Source organism: Triturus cristatus, chromosome 5_1, assembly GCF_964204655.1.
Source record: "Triturus cristatus chromosome 5_1, aTriCri1.1, whole genome shotgun sequence".
Classification (NCBI taxonomy): Eukaryota; Metazoa; Chordata; class Amphibia; order Caudata; family Salamandridae; genus Triturus; species Triturus cristatus.
In genome coordinates this window covers 322,614,497-322,632,957 of record NC_140587.1, presented here as the reverse complement: position 1 = coordinate 322,632,957, position 18,461 = coordinate 322,614,497, and the positions used below count along the sequence as shown (strand labels likewise).

The following is an 18,461-nucleotide window of genomic DNA, read 5'->3' as shown; positions in this document are numbered from 1 at the left end:
TTCAAACTTGAGTTGATAATAAGGATAAGAAATATATGGCTTTCAATGAGATGAAAGGAAATCAGAATCAATCTTTCAAGCACAAGGCAACTTAAAATGAAAAGCCACAGGATTGAACTAATAAGTTCTCACAAATAGACTAAAGAATTGTGACTGAAATGTAATTAGCAATAAACAGACTGGAAGAAAAGGAAAATACAGACAAACCTTTTCTGTAGACAAAACTGAAACCGAATTTGATCTTACTTTGTCAATATATTCTTTCATCTTGATTTTAGAATGTTGTAAAAGCTGCTGTCCATGCCTCTTTAATTGACTTAACTGATCTAGGTAATCAGTAGTTGCAGTAGGAAAATGAGAAAATTGGGAAAACACTGGAATTAAATTCTAGTCAACGAAAAAAGGTGAAATTTGAATCCATTAATGACAAACAATATCAGCCAAAAAGCACAGAGCCATCTGCTGGTAATTTAAACAGATGAGAAAATGAGGCATCTTTGAAAAACAAAAACTGTATCCTGCTGCAGATAGAAGATCTGTTCTTGTCCATCATATACCAGATCATGAACAAAAGTGCTCTAAATGCTCTTTCAGCGGCATCTGTTTAAAAAAAACTTCTTTGAAGTATTGGAATGTTGAACATTTTTTGCTTGGAGAAACTTGCATATAACTGTCCTGAAAACAAAGCAAAATAATTTCTTATTTTTTAGAATTTGAGTAGCAACACCAGTTATTTCAGAAAAATTCTTGATGAACTGACAATAAAAGTTTGTAAATCCAAGGAAATGTTGAGTCTCTTTACCACTTAGAGGAGAAAACCAATCCACAATAGCTGGTATCTTTTTCAGATCCATACAAAGGCCAGACGTATTTAATCTAAATAGGAAATACACAACTTCTTCCTTCTCAAGCAAACATTTCTCAGGTTTGCAGGACAAATGATGATGCTGAGGTCTTGGCACCATAAAACTCAAATGCTCTTGATGTTCCACAACAGTCTTTGAAAACAGCAAAATATCATTGAAATAGCATAGCACAAAATGATTCAAAACATCAAAGAATACTGAATCCAAGAAGCACTGAAAGATGGCAGGATCCCAGCACAACCCAAATGTCATCACAAGATTGCCCAAAGGGGGATCAGAAAGCAGCATTCCCCTTATCACTTTCTTTTATATGCAACAGATAATAAGTGTATCATAAATCAAGTTTAGTAAAGGGTCATGCTCCAAAGACTGTCTCCAAAATGGCCTTTCTGATTGTGATATAATGCATGCATTATCATCGATACAAGGTTTGGAGAACTTCGCCTTTTTTAGGGATGAAAAACAAAAGTGCTTTATCAGGTGATAAAGAATGCATAATTAACCCAATCTGCAGCTTCTTCTGTCAATTAGCTCTTAGGAGTTATGGATTAAATACATCCAGAAGGAACAATCCCATCAGGTTTCAATGGTATGGTACCTATGAGGTGAAGAGAACAACCCTCAAGCTTAGAAAAAAACTTGAAAAAAGTATGATACTGCACTGTCACTGAAGTAAGTTTAGCCACTATTATATCTGATGGGGAATCTTTAATCTTATCATTCAGCGATAAAACACTTCCAGAAGCATAACAATAATCAAGACAAAACCATTATTCCAATGCTATTATTCGAAGGGACCAGGTGATAAACAGATTATGCTCTTCAACCAAGGATTCCAAAATATACAATGTAATTAGGCGAGGTAATTATTTTACATGATAGCATATTTTTCTGATCACCCAGAAGAATTAGAAATGAGACCTCTTTAAGTGGACCTGGTGAGCAGAAGTCTTCTTAAGTCTCTGAGGAATATTATTTTTAGTGACCCAGTCCTGACTGATGCACATTCCAGAGGTACCACTATCCTACACCGCACAGTATTATTGGCCTTTCTTTCTACATTTTAATAGCAATCAGTAAGAGGGACAACTGATTATCAGCATTATACATAGAAGATCCTGTATAACGAAGCTGGCGCAATCCCGTCTTTATCTTCAGAAAGGAGTGCAATCCTCCTGATTTCCTCAAAGACCACTTAGCCCAGGAAAGTATCAAAAGTCCAGAATTACCACAAGACCGGCATAAACCAGCATCACAATGTTGCCCTTTTTCATTCTCTCAGTTCGAGGATCCCTCAATGATCTAACATGAATTGTCTCTTCCTGTGACAATGGAATTCTCAGATTAACAAAATGTAGGAATGCTAGTCCACTTCTTGTAAACTTTCTTTTTCCCCATGTCTGTCTTGTAATCTGTGTTCAGTCACTAGTGCTAAACCATTACATTCAGTAAAAGAAGACGCTGCGATCGAACCAATTCATCCTTGGGTTCTTCCTTCAGGCCATAATGACACAATGCTATTTGCGCTCTTTCAAAACAGGTATTTTCAGCCCCTAATTGATTAAAATGTGTCACATACGTCAAGATATCCATTCCTCCTTGCTGAATATCACACAAGACTTCTTCAGCAGAATACTGCAAATCAAGTCGTTCAAATATCTACTTAAAAGCTGATAAGAATATATCCTCAATTATAAAAAAGCTTGTGAGTTGGTTACTAAAGGAGTGGCCTGAGCAAATGCTGATCCAGAAAGGCAAGTAATAGGGTAACCCACCTTGGCTCAGTCTTGATTAAACTCTACAGGGTAAAAAGCAAAATGTACCGAAAGAGAATCCCAAAAATCTCATGGCATTAGTGGATCTCCAGAAAAACAGAGGGCACTTGAAGGAGCCTTGAAGCGATGTCTGCAGACTGTGACACCAGGTTCTAAGTGCTGAATTCTCAAGGCACAATTTTTGTAACAAGGACTAGATTCTGAGAAGGCCTGTTGAGCACTTTTCCTGACTGCCTGAGGAAAGGGCAATTCATCCAAATAGACAAGGTGGCACTATACACTTGAAAAAAGGTGCAAGAACCTTCTTGAGAGGGTCCCAGTTAAGAGCAAAAAAAAATACATTGAACAGAAGGAACAAGGTACATATCTTCGACAATTCTCTTTCTGGTGGCAGAATTATCACCTTCAGAATATCCCCAGGTGCCAGAATGGATCCAGAGAATTTTTCAGCAATGCTTTCATACACCAGCAGGTGATACAGTGTGGCTCAGCTGTAACTTTGGACCGCTCGAGAAGTGACGGAGCATATCTGCAAACAAGCACCATTCCTGTGCGCTGACCTCAGTGTTTTGTATCCATCTCGCCATCAGACGCTTAGAGTAAATCAAATTATGGATGACAGTGTGCTGTTCTCCAATTTGAAACTTTTTCAGACTGTGAGATGTGGAAGGACAGTGAGGAACCTGGAGCTAGATGGAATATCCACCAGAAAGAGTGCTACTGATGATAAGTAACTTGCTCTGACAGATACTTTCAACCTTAGATTCCTCACCTTTGGAAAACATAACATAGCAGTACTTCTCTAAGGTGAGGAGACTGAAGAGTGGACTCAGACCAAAAATCCAGCAGAACCGAGTGGGTGAAATTACCTTCCCTGTGGATGTCATTTAGGGGTTGCAGCTGTAACCCCTGGCACTGCCTTTGAAGCCCTGGCTTCAGAGGTGGCAGAAACTGTGCCAAGAACACAGGAGTGGCTCTGCATTCCTTATTTTCTGTCAGTTTTCATTATATTAATAGTGAAGAATATTCTAATATACACTTTTCGTGTAATAAAAAAAGGAGCACACTTAGCTGGAATGGGACCTTTAGTGGCAGCTGAGGTAAGTAAAAATGATTTTAAATGTATGTTATGTATGTGTGTGCTTGCCGTAGAAAGTGTATTCAAGTGAGACAGTGTATGCGTGAGCAAGTGTGTCTGTATGTGTACACAAGCGAGTGAGAATGAGGCTTAGTTTTAATATTCTTTGATGCAAGGCAAAGCTGCACCTAAGTTGCTGCATTGCCTTCTGTTAAAAGAAGAGAGAGAAAATGTGCACCATCTGCCAAGATATGGTGCATTTTTCTCACCTCATGAGCTCGTGCACTTCTGGCAGTCATGCACCGACGCAAACACCATTATACCAGAGTGCAAGGGTGTGTGTGTTCTCTGAAGCATAAGTTAAGTACTGGAAGAGGTTTGTCCTGGTACAAAAACTATGCTTTAAGGCTTTTTCCACTTTGTACGTATGTATCAAAGTATCAACGTGTCTGTAGATAGAAATTTGCATCAAAACCCATGGATGATTGCATGTGAACACCCCTCTACCCTCCATGGAACGCCCTCTTGACTCAAAAAAATGCAAAGCAGAGCATAGTGCTTTTTTGCATGGTAATTCCAACCCTAGCACTTTGTGCAGGGTTTGTGTCCCTAACGTGATGTATACCTGAAGCAAAACATTAGTAGTAAAACTGGTCCCGAGGATCAGTAAGTATGAGTGAGTAACAAGGAGTAAGATTAAGAGTAAGCAACTGAGAATGAATAAGAATAAGTGTAAAGGGGTGTAAGAGTGTGAGAATGAATAAGAGGGAGTGTGATTGAGAGAAGATGAAGTCCATCTTCCTCTTTCAAGGGATGAGGCAGAGCAAAGAAAACTGGACGAATGATCGACTTCCCAACGTGAAAATGAATCATGACTTTCAGAAAGGTTGCTTGGGAAAAAAGTGGGATCAAGCTGGGTGTATTGATAGCACCTGCAGTTCACTAACGTGGCATGTCAGTGTGTTGCCAATAAGGAAGATACTTTTCGGAGTCAACAGCCTCAAGAAATTGCTAAGCATTGGCTGAAAGGGCATGCACAAACGAGATGTCAAAAGCAGATTAGAGTCCTACTGAGGCTTAATAAATGGCTGATGGCGAAACGTGAACTGTGTAAACCTATATCCTGCTTGTATCATGTGCATATACTCCCAAGCAGCATTATGGTATTATTCACATACATAATGAAAACTATACCAATTCTTTATAATAAATATGGATTTTTTTTTATAGTAGTCCTGAATTTCTTGAGGCAGTGAATATGCCTGCTCATGTTCATGGCTCAAGAAGGCCTGGAATAACAAGCGTATGTATGACTTATAACTTCTCCTCAAGGATCTTCAGTGCTTCCTCTGGTAGAAAATCCTGCTACCTGATCATTGGACAGATTTTTGGGGATGGGGTCCCCGGGGCCCAAAATTGTCCAAGGAAGGGGGGCCATGCAGCCTCCCTTCCTCAAAAATTAAGAAATGTAAACAAACCTGCACGTTTTGGAAACTGGGCCTCTCGGCCTGCATATCAGCAGGTGCCCTCACCCCTGTTGCTCTACTGTGCTGCCTATGGACCCAACTTGCTGGGGAGTGACCCAGTGAGGTGGCACTGAGAACACGGCTGAGACCAAGGCTGCTACCCGGCTGCCCCCTGCTCTCCATGGTGCTGGCGGAGCTCGGCGCCCCTAGTCCTTGCCTCTTGGGACCTGCTGATGTCTGGGCCTCTGCTCTGCCTCGATCGTAACCTTCTACCCTACTCCGGGAGGTGGATAAATATGCGTGAATATGGAAAACCTTACGGGTATATGCATGCCCAGTTGGGACCGTGGAGATGACCATTACCCCTAGGTGAGCCAGAGTGCTACTGCCCATTCTGATTGCCTACTGGATGAGAAACATGGGAGGCGCTGGAAGACGAACTGTGATGGCGCCCTGGACTGCACTGGTCTGGCTCTGTGAAGGGGCTGTAAGACGACCCATTCCAGTCTGACTGTACAGTGAACAATTTCCATGTTTGGGGGCCTTCAATACTCCGCTGCAGTAATACTTGTCTAAATAATGATGGCTCTACTGCCCTAGCCTGCGACTCATGTGGCGGCTTGGCGCTGACCTCAGCCCTGTTCCATCAAAATCCTGAGTATAATTTGCTAACGGTACATAGAACCACACACTGCGTGGCCCGTCCTGACCCCTGGCAGCCATGGCAAAACCACCTGCAGAAAAGACCAAGACCCTGGAGGCGCAATGGGGCATGCAAATGATGCAGAACCAACATCACAGACAATAAGGCCAGCTGAGAGCCTCACACTTCTGGACGTCATCTTGGCCATCACTTTCTCTTGAGAGGCATTAGAGACTAAAATGGATACCATGCAGTCTGATGTGGGCCAATTACGTGATGATGACAGCAGCCTTGCAGGGAGAGAGTCACCGCAACTGAGCGAATGGTAGCAGACATGCCGGCAAAGCTCGCCTTGACCGCTGAGAGGATGACAACTATGGAGTCCAAAATCTGTACACTTGAATGGAGGGCAGAGGATGCTGAAAATCACTCCAGCCATAACAACATTAAGGTGGTGGCTCTGCCAGAAAAACTTGAAGGTTCCAGCATGGTGGATTATCTGGAAAAGTGGTTGAAGGAGGAGGTTGCAGAGAAGGGGCTCTCCACATTCTTTGCGCTCAAACGGGCTCACTGAGTACCAACCAAGCCACTACTACAGGCAGGGGGTGGCCCGACTACTATATTAGAAAGATTTATACCATATCCTAATGCAAGTCCGGTACAGGGGAGAGCTATGTGTGGAAAACACAATAATAGGGATCTTCCCAGACTTTTTGAGAAAGGTGCAGAGACAGAGGGCCTCCTTACAGGATGCGAAAAAGAGATTGCGGCAGCTAGGCCTTGCCTATGCGATGCTAGTCCCGGTCCACCTGAGGGTGGCAGCACCCGAGGGTGCTAAATTCTTTCATTTCCTACAGGAGACCTGGAACTGGCTAAATCAGAAACCACAACCAGGACCTAGTCAGAGTCCGCAGCGAGTGCGCAGATCCCATTCCCGAAGAAGGAAATCACCGCATAACTCTGCTGCTTCCTCGCAGGAAAGACAAGTAGTGTTGCTGAGTGGTGGAGGAACTGGGCCTCCGACCCCTGAAGGGGAGGGCGGTGCAAGAAACTTGGACTCTGACCGCAGTTCCGTTGTATCTGCTTCCTCGAGTATCATGTTGCCCAAAGTAAACCCAAGATCATCAGATGACATCATATAAAACCTAGAGCACAGTGATAACACGACAAGGGATAGTGATAGCGGAACTGCAAACATGCTGGAGGGACATGAGTGATGAACCTCTGTCCTCTCGCTGGGCTGGAGATAATACTTGTAACCTCTGTGATGGGCTGAGGGATCGCTGCTGGGGAGGATCTCTTGACTAGCCCCCTACCAGATATCTGTGCGTTCCACCCGTGATCAATTGTTCACAGATTACTTGTTTGGATGGGGGTAGCAACCTACCTGTCTTGGGGTGTGGGTGTTGGGGTTACTGTTTTTGTTTAAAATTTTCGGGATTCTTGAGCGTACTATGAAGTCTAAAACGTATGCACTACACTTGAGGGCATTGGGGGAGGGGAGGGGAACATGGAAAGTGAATATACAATTTAACCCATGTGACCTGTTTACACATGGCAACCAGATTAGCCTATAAATGACTCTCCTAAAAAATGTGGTGCATGCATACTATGTCAATGCACTACAAAGTGCTTTCTTATCTGAACAGGAGGGGTATCCAAAGTGCACTACTACAGGAAACGCACCTATTGTCTAAGGAGCAACGGGTACTTCAGCGTCACTGGAGAGGCCAAGTATATTAAACCACATACTCAGTTTATGCGAGGGGGATCCTGATTTGGATTAGGGGAGGGGGGGAGTACCGTTTCCATGCCTTGGCACCCGACAGACTGGGAGAGTAGGTATGTAGTGGTGTGGGGATGCCTGCAGGGCTGGGACCTCACCATTGTATATATCTATGCTACAAACATAGATCACGGTGCCTTCTTTGAAGGGTTATTGAGACTTCTGGCGCCACACTTAACTGGGTCGACCATCCTGGGGAGAGATTTTAATTGCGCGGCAAACACACAGCTAGACAGATCGCATCCGCCACTGTGGGACTCCCAAACTAACCGCACGGCTAGACTAGCTATGGAATGACAGTGGCACTGGGGTCTCACTGACTCTTTAGAGACAGATACACAAACGGGACTATTCCTTTCTCTCTGGTCTCCATGAGGTCCACATACAGGCTTGATACACTTTTTGCACTCCGGATGTCCACAGGTCAATACCTCTCATTAAATACTTAGCCCGCATGGTCTTAGATCATAACCCCGTACTACTACATATTCAATGGACCTGTGTTCACCCTTCCATCCCCACCTGGCGACTAAAACACAAATCACTATAGGACCAGGTGTTTCGCAAAAGGATTAGTACCAAATTGACTCAATATTTTGATGATAATAACAGCATCCTCTCTCCAAGTGGAGTGGGATGCCTTAAAGTAGTCCTAGGGGGTAATTGCATTGCTGAATCAAAGAGAATCAGACATACCTTGCAGGGAGAGTTTATGACAGCAGAGGAACACCTGAGAGACATGGAAAGGCGTAGACCGGGGCATCCGGAGTTGCATCCTGATCTCTTGGAGGCGAAGGAGGTCCTGGCTACCCAGGAGGAACGGCTCAGGTGCCTTGACTTTAGAGAGTATATGAACATAACACATGCTGAGTGGTCAAGTCGGGATCCCTACTGGTCTGACTGGCTAAACCGCCTAAACGTGAATCACCCATAATGGAGTTGGAAGCGGAATGAGGGGGACAGACTATATTCCCAGGTGGAGATTAACACCCACTTTGCCCATTGTTACTCGAAGCTCTACAAAAGTGCTAACCGCACAACAACATAGTGACACAGGCCTACATGGGTGGCCTAAATCCGCCACACCTTGAGGAGGTAGAGGCGGAAGAGGTGAGCAGTGATATAATGCCCCAGGAGATAAAACCATAGTACGCAATAAGACTCCTGGAACAAACTCGTTGTTTGGCATACTTGGGAGTTAAGATTTACCATGATCGGCAAGATCTCCTGAAGGGCAACATAGGACAGGGCATCTGATCCCTTCGGTCTCGTGTGGACTTCTGGAATGCCTTACCACTTTCAGTGGCAGGCCGAATAGCTCTGCTTAAGATGGTGGCAGTGCTTCACCTTCTGTACTTTTTCAGCACACTTCCAGTCTGGACTATTCAAAGGCCTCAACTCCCTAATAAATACCTTCTTAGGGGTGTAAGCCGCAGACGGGTGGCTTTGTCCACAATGTAGTGCTCAACGACAACTGGGGGGCTGGCAGACCCAGACTTTGAGGCGTACTACATAGCGGCCCAACTTCAATGGTTAGTACAATGGATGGTGAGCAGAAAGGACCCGGTCAGACCCTAGAACCCATTTGCGCTGCCCCTCGCAGATCCTAACAAGGTGTTCTTTATGATACAACATGCCAAAAGCGGTGACACATAGGAACTTCAGGTGATCGCTCGATGTTGGAACCGTTGCCTACAGAAACACATCGCAAAGTTCCATATTCCCCTGATATTCCCCTCACTATGCTGCAAGAGATATCTCATGGTGGATGCGGGGGGGGGGTACTGGCTCGCATGGTGGAGGATGGGACAATGAGAATGGGAGATCTGTTTAGAGACTCTGAAATGCACCCATTTGAGGAATCCCAGGCGGAATTTGAGTTACCGCAAGGCCACTTACTCCTCCACAAGACAATTACGATGGTGCTGCAGAAACATTGGGGCACCGGTCCCTCTGAACCAAGCGCACTTATGAGCTGCCACTATATGTCTCTCTCTGTGGGCACGATAAAGTCGGTCTTGTGCTTGTATAGAGCCATATGGGGAGATCCTCGGCGCCCGCTAGAGCACCTGTGCTTACGATGGGAGGAAGACCTGGGAACCCCTATTAAGGCTAAACACTGGGACACTATCCTAGAGAGAACCCCAAAGGTATCTAGAAATGCACGCTTTATGGTTATCAATTATTAGGTCCTCCACAGATCGCACTTAACCCCAGGGCGTATTATGAGATATTTCCATACGGCTGATGCAGCTTGCCCTAGATGCGGAGAACAAGGAGCACACTTTTTACATATGATTTGGACATGCCCCTCGCTTGGTGCTTTCTAGGAGGAAGTTACGACTACTTTTGCAACTGTCATAGAGAAAGAGGTTCCTAACACCCAGGGCCATTGCCTATTAGGATGGTTTCCACACACATCTCAAACTAAGATTACAAGCAAATTTCAAGATCTGGCGTTCATCCTGGCCAAGCGGGAAATCGCAAGGCACTAGAAGGCACCGAGAGGGCTCCGAATAACAACATGGAGAAGAGAGGTGAAGAAGTGGGCGAGCTGTGAGGGGAGGCTACTTCTATGGGGTGCGGGCACCATTAGCAGCCCAAGTCTGGGACACAACATTAGATAGCTTCACAAATTCCAAATCCGAAACTCACATAACGTCACCCATGTAATCACCTACATTAGCCTTACAAGGGGACCCTCCGCACAGCTGAGGATATCCCGGGAGTCTGCAGGGGGCTTGAGGAATCTGGTCCCTTTCACAATACACGAAGGCCTGCCTATCTCCTAACACCCTACATCAGAGCACTCAAGCAGGATGAACCTTAAAGACACTATGTGTTGGAGGTGCAGGCATCCATAGGAAAGAAAAACACGGACCAAGTAGATGAAGTTGGACGTGAAGTTTAATACACGTCTGTATGCAATCAGGTCAAGTCAGGAATAATGTCACAACTCCCCAGAGCTCATTCCCAACCTTCCACCATATTTTGAAGCCAAACATTCTTCCCCCCGTCACGAGTCAGTCACGAGCTGGAACACAGAACTCCGCTCGTGACTGCTCATGACAACAACCACGTTCCCAACACTATGTACTGCCTCAAAGGGGGAAGGGCTGATGGAACTGTTGTGTTGGTGTGGGGGGATTGAACGTGAATCTAAATCGTGGCTGATTCTCGAATGGCATTGTATACAAGATGTTCAACTATGAATGTGATGCATGTTTGAAAACCCCCAATAAAAAATGTCATAAAAAAGAAATCACTGCATTTACCAAATTAATGAACTGCCCTCTGTGATTTGTGTTTACCACTTGCTCATTTTACAAAAATCAAGTAAAAACACGGAATATTAAATTAAACACCTGAAAAAAATATCTGCAAATTGGTCATACCAAGTTAGAATTTTACAAGTATTTTCTACTGGAAATCTTGTGTTACAAAACACGTGTTGTGCTTTCTTTCTGACTGTAGGAACATAAGCTAAATTGTGTTCTGAACACATTTACCTGTGCTTCTTTCACCTTTTGGTAATAAGACAATTTGTGAAGGTTATAATTTGCCCAGACAAAGATCAGAATTGTATGCGGCAATCATAAAGTGTACAGGTTCGTTCACCCTTCAACCCTGGGAGTCAAAAGTTAGAGTTTGCAAATGAAAGACGTCAGCTACCGCTGAATAGGAAGATATAAAGGAAATTGTATTACTATATGATTTTAATAAGTAATATAAGCTTTCCTCTCCAAAAACCCAGGGGCGTAACACAGGCCCCCGCAGCCCCTGCGGTGCGGGGGGGGGGGCAAGCTCCAGGGGGCCCCCTTAGCACAGCACTCGGGCTGCAGAGCTCCTGATTGAGCCCGGAGGGGGCCCCTCCACTTCCCTTGCAGGGAGGCCCCCACGAGTTTCGTTATGCCAGTGCAAAAACCTTGTTTATTCTGTAGAGCTTTAGAGTGTACGCACTTTAAAACTGCATAAAAAACAAAAACATCACAAGCCCAGACTAGGCCCAGAGCTAAAGTACTCTTCTTGTACACTATCTCCTCCCTCTCTTTTCTATTCTCTCTCTTTCTGTTTCAGCTGCCCTTAATCTCCTAGCAAGACACTGAAAAGGGGTGCAGCCAAACATGTATACCATCTACCTGTAACCATTGCAACAACAGCCAAGTTGGGCTGATACCCTGTAACGGAAAAGCGTTCTTACCTGTCTGTAAAATTTTATAAAATACTTTGAAATCCCCCCCCCCAAAAAAAACTCTCAATCCTTTAAAAGCATAGTACCAAGGTATAAATAAGCACTTTCAGCGCTGAACTATTTCCCATGTTTTCTTCCGCAGACCAACAGCTTGTAAATTTCAACAAAAATATTTAAACCTCATGTACTAATTAAAAGTTTGTCAGTGAAGCAAAGTTTTTTTAGACGCTGAATATTTCTGCCAGAAGTAATTTCGAAAACCACCAGCAAATCGTTTCTAGTATTGTGGGATATCACATGAAAAATGTAATTCTTTGAGAAGCACAGGCTGACAGGAAGTGTCACAAGTATGCAAATGAATGCCTTGTTTTGAAAGCAATTAATGTCAACAGGCTGAAACCAATCGTGCCTATAGCATATGCAATTTCCTCTACAAAGAGGAAAACAATATTTTCTTGTAAGTCGGTGAAGGATATATACCCATGATTAAAAGTATTTTCACAATAATACTGACTTCAAGTTTGGTGCAAAAATTAGTATTTGTTCATTATGTAACCTAGCTATAAAGCAACAAAGCTCTACAAATGGTGGAGTTATTACAGTGTGGGGGGTGAAGGAGTCACACAGCTAAGATAACCACTGCTCACCCCCTCGGTAGCTTGGCACAAGCAGTCAGGCTTATCTCAAGCTTATCTCAGAGGCAATGTGTAAAGCATTTGTACATACACACACAATAACAGTGAAAACACTACAAATGGAGTCCACACCAGTTTAGAAAAAGAGCCAATATTTATCAAACAAGACCATGAGGATTAAAATCCAACATACATAAATCGAGATATCACTTTTAAAAAGATTACTGTAAAAATATGACTCCTAGAAAACAATAGCTCAAACCAGGGCTATCTCGACGTCATGACAATCCAACAGTTTGGCGCCGACCACAACAAGCGCAGGCTGGCTACAGAGTCACACGGACCCCCAGTAACAGTATCTTGAAAACAATGAAAACAAAGACGTTGCACAACATCGGGGAGTTGAGGCGTCGCTGGGCCGGTGTGGCGTTGGTTGCTTTCTGCCATGGGGAGGTGAGGCGTCAGTTCCTTACTGCTAGGCAGGGGAGGTGAGGCGGCGTCGGCAGCGATGCATCACTTCCTTATGATGATGCAGTGTTTATGATTCGGGAGGTCACCCACGTCGGTTATCGACTCTGTGATGATGAGGTCGAGGCGCTGGTGTTGATAGGCATCAGGGCTGGGGTTTAAGTCGGAGTGGTGCATCGTACTCTTCGCGAGCAGTGCCCTTGGCTCTGGTGCATGCAGCAGCACGCCATCGGTGTGAATCGCTGTTGTCGGAGAGGTTGGGTCTGCAGTGCAAGTCAGGGCAGTGGGTCGTGCACTTCAAGAGCAGTGCCCTCAGCTCCGGTGCAGGCAGCAGCCTCGATAACGGAGTCGATGTTGCTTTTCTTGAGTTGTAGCACCAGTCACATGATTCCAAGAGCCCAGGCCTGGAGTTGGCACCACTTGGCAATCAGGACTCCCAGCGAAGGAGTCCAGGTGCTGTTAGCAAGACGCAGGTGAAGTCTTTGATGGCCCTGAGACTTCTTAACAGGAAGCAAACACGCACAAGCCCTTGGAGAACCTTGGAATCAGGTTTCAGAAAGCAAAGTCCAGTTTGTTCACTCCCAGCACAGAATCAGCAGCAGCAGGCCAGTCCAGCAAAGCACCCAGCAAAGTGGCAATATCTCCTGACATCAATCCAGCTCTTCTTCCTGGCAGATTGTCCTTAGTCCAGAAGTGCTGAGATTTTGGGGTGTCAGAGGTCCAATACTTATATCCCTTTCTGCCTTTAAACTAGGCAACTTCAAAGGAAAGTCTTTGTAGTGCACAAATCCCTGCCTTTTCCTGACTTGGCTCAAAACACACTACAGAGGGGTAGAGACAGCTTTGTGTGAGGCCAGGTACAGCCCTATTCAGGTGTCTGTGACAACAACTCCCACCATTCTAGCTCAGGGAGGCCCATCAGCCTGGTGATGGCACATCAGGATATGCAAGGCACACCTCAGCCTCCTTTGTGTGACTGCCTAGAGTGAATGCACAAGAGCTCAACAGCCAGCCAGTCCAAGGATGGATTCTACAGACAGGCAGAGGCATAGAATGGTTAAGCAAGAAAATGGCCACTTTCTAAAAGTGGCCTTTTCAAACACGCAATTTAAAAACCAATATTACCAAAAGATGTATTTTTAAATTATGAGTTCAGAGACCCCAAACTCCAAATCTCTATCTGCCCCCAATGGGATATTACATGTAAAAGATGTTTCACGGCAATCCCCATGTTACCCTATGGGAGAGATAGGCCTTGCAATAGTGAAAAATGAAATTAGCAGTATTTCACTATTAGGACATGTAAAACACACCAGTACATGTCCTACCTATTAAATATACTACACCCTGTCACTGGGGCTGCCTTGGGCCTGACTTGCGGGTGCCTTACATGTAGTAAAAGGGAAGGTTTGGGCATGGGAAGTGGGTGTACTTACAAGGTTGAAATGGCAGTTTGAAACTGCACACACGGACACAGCAGTGGCAGGTCTGAGACAGGTTTGCAGGGCTACTCATGTGGGAGGCACAATCAGTTCTACAGGCCCACTAGTAGCATTTGATTAACAGGCCCTGTGCATCTTCAGTGAAAACACCTTTCTCGACACATGGATGAGCTCCTGTAAATGTGACACACAAGAACAATACATGCGTTGCACTTAAGTGGCTACACAATTTAATCTGTAATTGGAATTAACTTGAAAATGGTACATCCACAAATTTCCTTTGCAACCAGAGAAAATTGGCTAGTGTTGCAGTATTCATAGCAATAAGTATTAGGCTAGGAACAGGGACAATGGTGTCACCATCGAGTGGGGGGGGGGGGGGACACCTCCAGAGTCAAGATGCCATTATCACCTTGGAAACATGTACATCTGCTTCTATAAACGGTGGTGGTAAGTGTTCTTCGGGATGAGAAAGACTAACAGCACCCCCATATTTCATACGGAAGTGCCTGCCACACCTGGAAATAATAGTTTCTAAGCAGAGGAAAAAAAAATTCAAAACTGCATATGTACTACTACACATTTGACACCTTGTAGACAATCCTCAAACATTACTATGGAGGAATCCGAGTGAGAACAGAACTCGGTTACATCCACAGAATTCCATACTAACTCTAGGAGATTTTTGTGAATCTCCTGAAAGTCCGTAAACCAGCCAGATCGGAAGGGGAATGTACTGTCTCTAGGTGTCTGTTTTTTTACAGGATCTTTGCGAATCAGTTCGAGGTTTTATTTCAAAACACAAGTATCTCCATTTCTACCTATGTTTGTAGTCCAATATTTTATTTTAAAATCTGAACACAGAGGTACTTCTCTCGTCACATTCAAAATTCTGCAGATGCTCATTAGAGCTTCAGACAGTGTTCAGTTACATTCTTACCCAATACAACATTATCGATTAATATGTCTAGCAGTGTTCTTGTAACTTTGTTAATTAGACAACGTCAGAAGCTTTCCGACTAACTTCCAAATGCCCGTACTAATCTGCAGGAGAGAGACCCTATAATCTGGTTATTATGCTAACACGTATTGAAAGAATTTAGTGTTCAAATGCCATATAAAATATTACTTCCCTGAAGAAGATAGACAAGCTGTTGCACAAAACAAACTGTGGCCCAGATACTAACCCTGTGTTTCCAAAAGGCAGCCATCTTTAATGTGAAGACTTCAAGTAATGATAGGCAATCAGGGCCCTGTCCATGCATCACTTTACGAGTGAGATATTTAAAAATAAATTCTATCCTCGTTCCTATGCAGAGTCAGCGTAGGGACTGCCGAAATAGTGAAAAATTATCAATTTTAAAATGCTCCTCTCTAAATTACATTTTTAATTACTGGAAAAACTCCTCCTGCACCACTAAATAAGACAATAAGAAAGGGATGCCTCACTTATTATATTGTGTTGTGTATTTAGTATAACATCAAAATACAAGGACAACCTACCACCTTAAAATACAAATAAACATATCACTGAAGTGAAACTAGTCTCTACTGGAAGGTTGCTATCAGTTATGAATAGATACTGCTGCAATGATGCAATGTTTTAAAGGTTTTGTATAAAAGTGTTTACATTATAGCAAAAAATAATCATATGTATCATACTTTACCAGTTATGTCATGCTGCTTGAAAGATTCACTGTAGATCTGATACTGGTTTGGACAATGTTTCTTCAGCCATTTGCAGACATCCTGCTGTGTCCACAGAGCCACCGGTTTTGTAAGTTTAACAATGTTTGGCTGGAAGAAAAAGAGTAAAAACTGATCTAGTATACATATTACAGTAGTTCAATACATGCATCGCTCGTTAGTAAATAAGCACATTTGCAGTCCATCATATTTTCCATTTTTGATCAGTACCTCACTCCCCAAAGCAACACTCTTCCCTTTGACAACTAACTATAGTTGTTGTTTTCCACCTTTGACCATGAGCTCAAAGCCACTCCTCCTTGCCCTTAATTCTAATTCTTATCAACTCATTATGCTTTATTTGTTGACCCCAGTCGCCATTTGTTTTTTTTCTGTTATTATTTACTCAACTTTGGTGGTAGGTGCTTGTATATGGGATGACATGATCAACATTACTGTTCACTCCCACTGCATATCAGGAATGAATTCATAGCCCAGTCGCATCTCTAAGGGAGCAACCCTGCTTTCACAATGAGGCAGGTTTCACCTGAGAAAGTCAAGGCTTCGACTGACCAAATTTACATGAAAATTGTCCAAGTGATCTCTGCTCATAAGATCTGTTAAAAAAGCTGGCTTCATCCTTGTCTGCACCGATCAGTGAGATCATCAGTCCCCAAAGAAAAAAAAACATCCAGAGTGCCTTAAAAATCAGCATGCATAAGATGCCTCCTAAATAAATCAACCTTGGATGTCACTAACCTGACCAGCTATTGACCCATCACTAGCGTCTCTCTGACGGCAAGGAGCGTGAAAAAGCTGGTTACAGCCCACCTCTTCCTCCATCTTGAAATTAGTTTTCTTGGGTGATATGGACCATTGCTGAATTAGAGAGAGCAGCTGCTAAGTCTAGTTGACAGGGGACAAATAGCTCTGCTGCCCCAATTAGATACATTGGCCTGTTTTGATACCATCAATGATAAGATTCTGATTACTCTGTTGGTCAAAATGGTAGGCGGGCAATGAAAATTCATTTGTATAGTTCAAAAACTTCCTTATGATCTGATTCACAGAGATATTATTATTATTATTATTATAAGGAGCTTATAAAGCGCACTTCTACCCAAGGGTGTCCTGGCGCTGCACACTGACTCCCTGGAGAACGAGGGGCTCAATCCCTAAATAACCAAGTCTTCAGCCCCTTTCTAAAAGAGAGGAGCTCCTCGGCCTTCCTGATATGTGCCGACAGGCTGTTCCAAGCTTTCGCGGCACCATAGGAAAAGGTATTTCCTCCCCAACTGGCCTTTTTTATTCGGGGCACCGCCATTAGTTTGCTTTCGGAGGAGCGCAGAGCTCGCCTGGGCACATACCAATCGAAGCACCTATTCAATAACTCTGGGCCAACGCCCTTCAATGCTTTGAAACCCATGCATAGCGCCTTAAATTCAGCTCGTCTGGATACCGGCAGCCAGTGCAATTGCCGGAGTCCCTCTCGTACAGAGGCAAACCTCGGAATGCCTGTTAGCAGTCTCGCCGCCGCATTTTGAACCATCTGTAATCTGTACAGATGTTTTTTTTTCAGGTTCAGGTACAGACTTTTACAGTAGTCCAAACGCGACAGAATAAGGGCTGAGACTGCTAACCTAAAACCATCGGCTGGAAGAGAAAATTTAATTTTTCTCAATATCCTGAGGATATGGAAGCATGTCGCAACCACTCCACTAACCTGCTCCCCAAAATCCAGTTTCTGGTCCATGATCACGCCCAAATTCTTTGCCTTGCATGTGGGGACTGGTGGCTTCCCCAGTGCATCAGGCCACATATCCGGAGTCCAGATGTTAGGATTGTTCCCGAATATCATGACCTCGGTCTGCCCTGCATTCAATTTGAGGCAGTTTGAGGCCATCCAGCCCGCAATGTCTTTTAGGCAATCATGGCACCTCGCGGCCATATCCACTTGAGACCCTCGCTGTATTGATAACATGATTTGTGAGTCATCTGCATAGGAGGTGAGTTGCAGGCCAAAAGATCTTATCAATGCTGCCAACGGGCTGACATTAAAGTTGAAAAGCGTGGGGCTCAAAGAAGAGCCCTGTGGTACCCCGCAAGGGAGGGCAAAGGGTTTGGACTTATCAGACCCCAGCTCTACTGTCTGGATTCTGTCAGCCAAAAAAGATTTCAGAAGGCTCCAGACAGTGCCTTCCACCCCCGCCCTCGACAACCGGTTCATCAGCACCCCATGATGGACCATGTCGAAGAATGCCGACAGATCCAACAAAATCAGGACAGCCACCCCTCCCTGGTCCTTATCTAAACCTGTGAGAATGAAGCTATGTTTAAATATTATCCCCTTGTGCAGAAAAAGGAAGTATGATTACAAAACTGCAATTACATTTACTTTCTATAGTTACAAAAGCAGGTCTTGGT

At 44.1% G+C, this 18,461-nt stretch overlaps 1 protein-coding gene across 1 annotated transcript in view; it reads right to left on the bottom strand.

The window, feature by feature from the left end:
- The window catches only part of SAMD12 (sterile alpha motif domain containing 12), a 1,313,302-nt gene that overhangs the window by 842,695 nt on the left and 452,146 nt on the right, over nt 1-18,461 (bottom strand). The window contains exon 3 of the mRNA XM_085605063.1: nt 16,019-16,148. Coding sequence (XP_085461189.1) covers nt 16,019-16,148 — 130 coding nt within the window. The remainder of the gene's footprint in view (nt 1-16,018; nt 16,149-18,461) is intronic.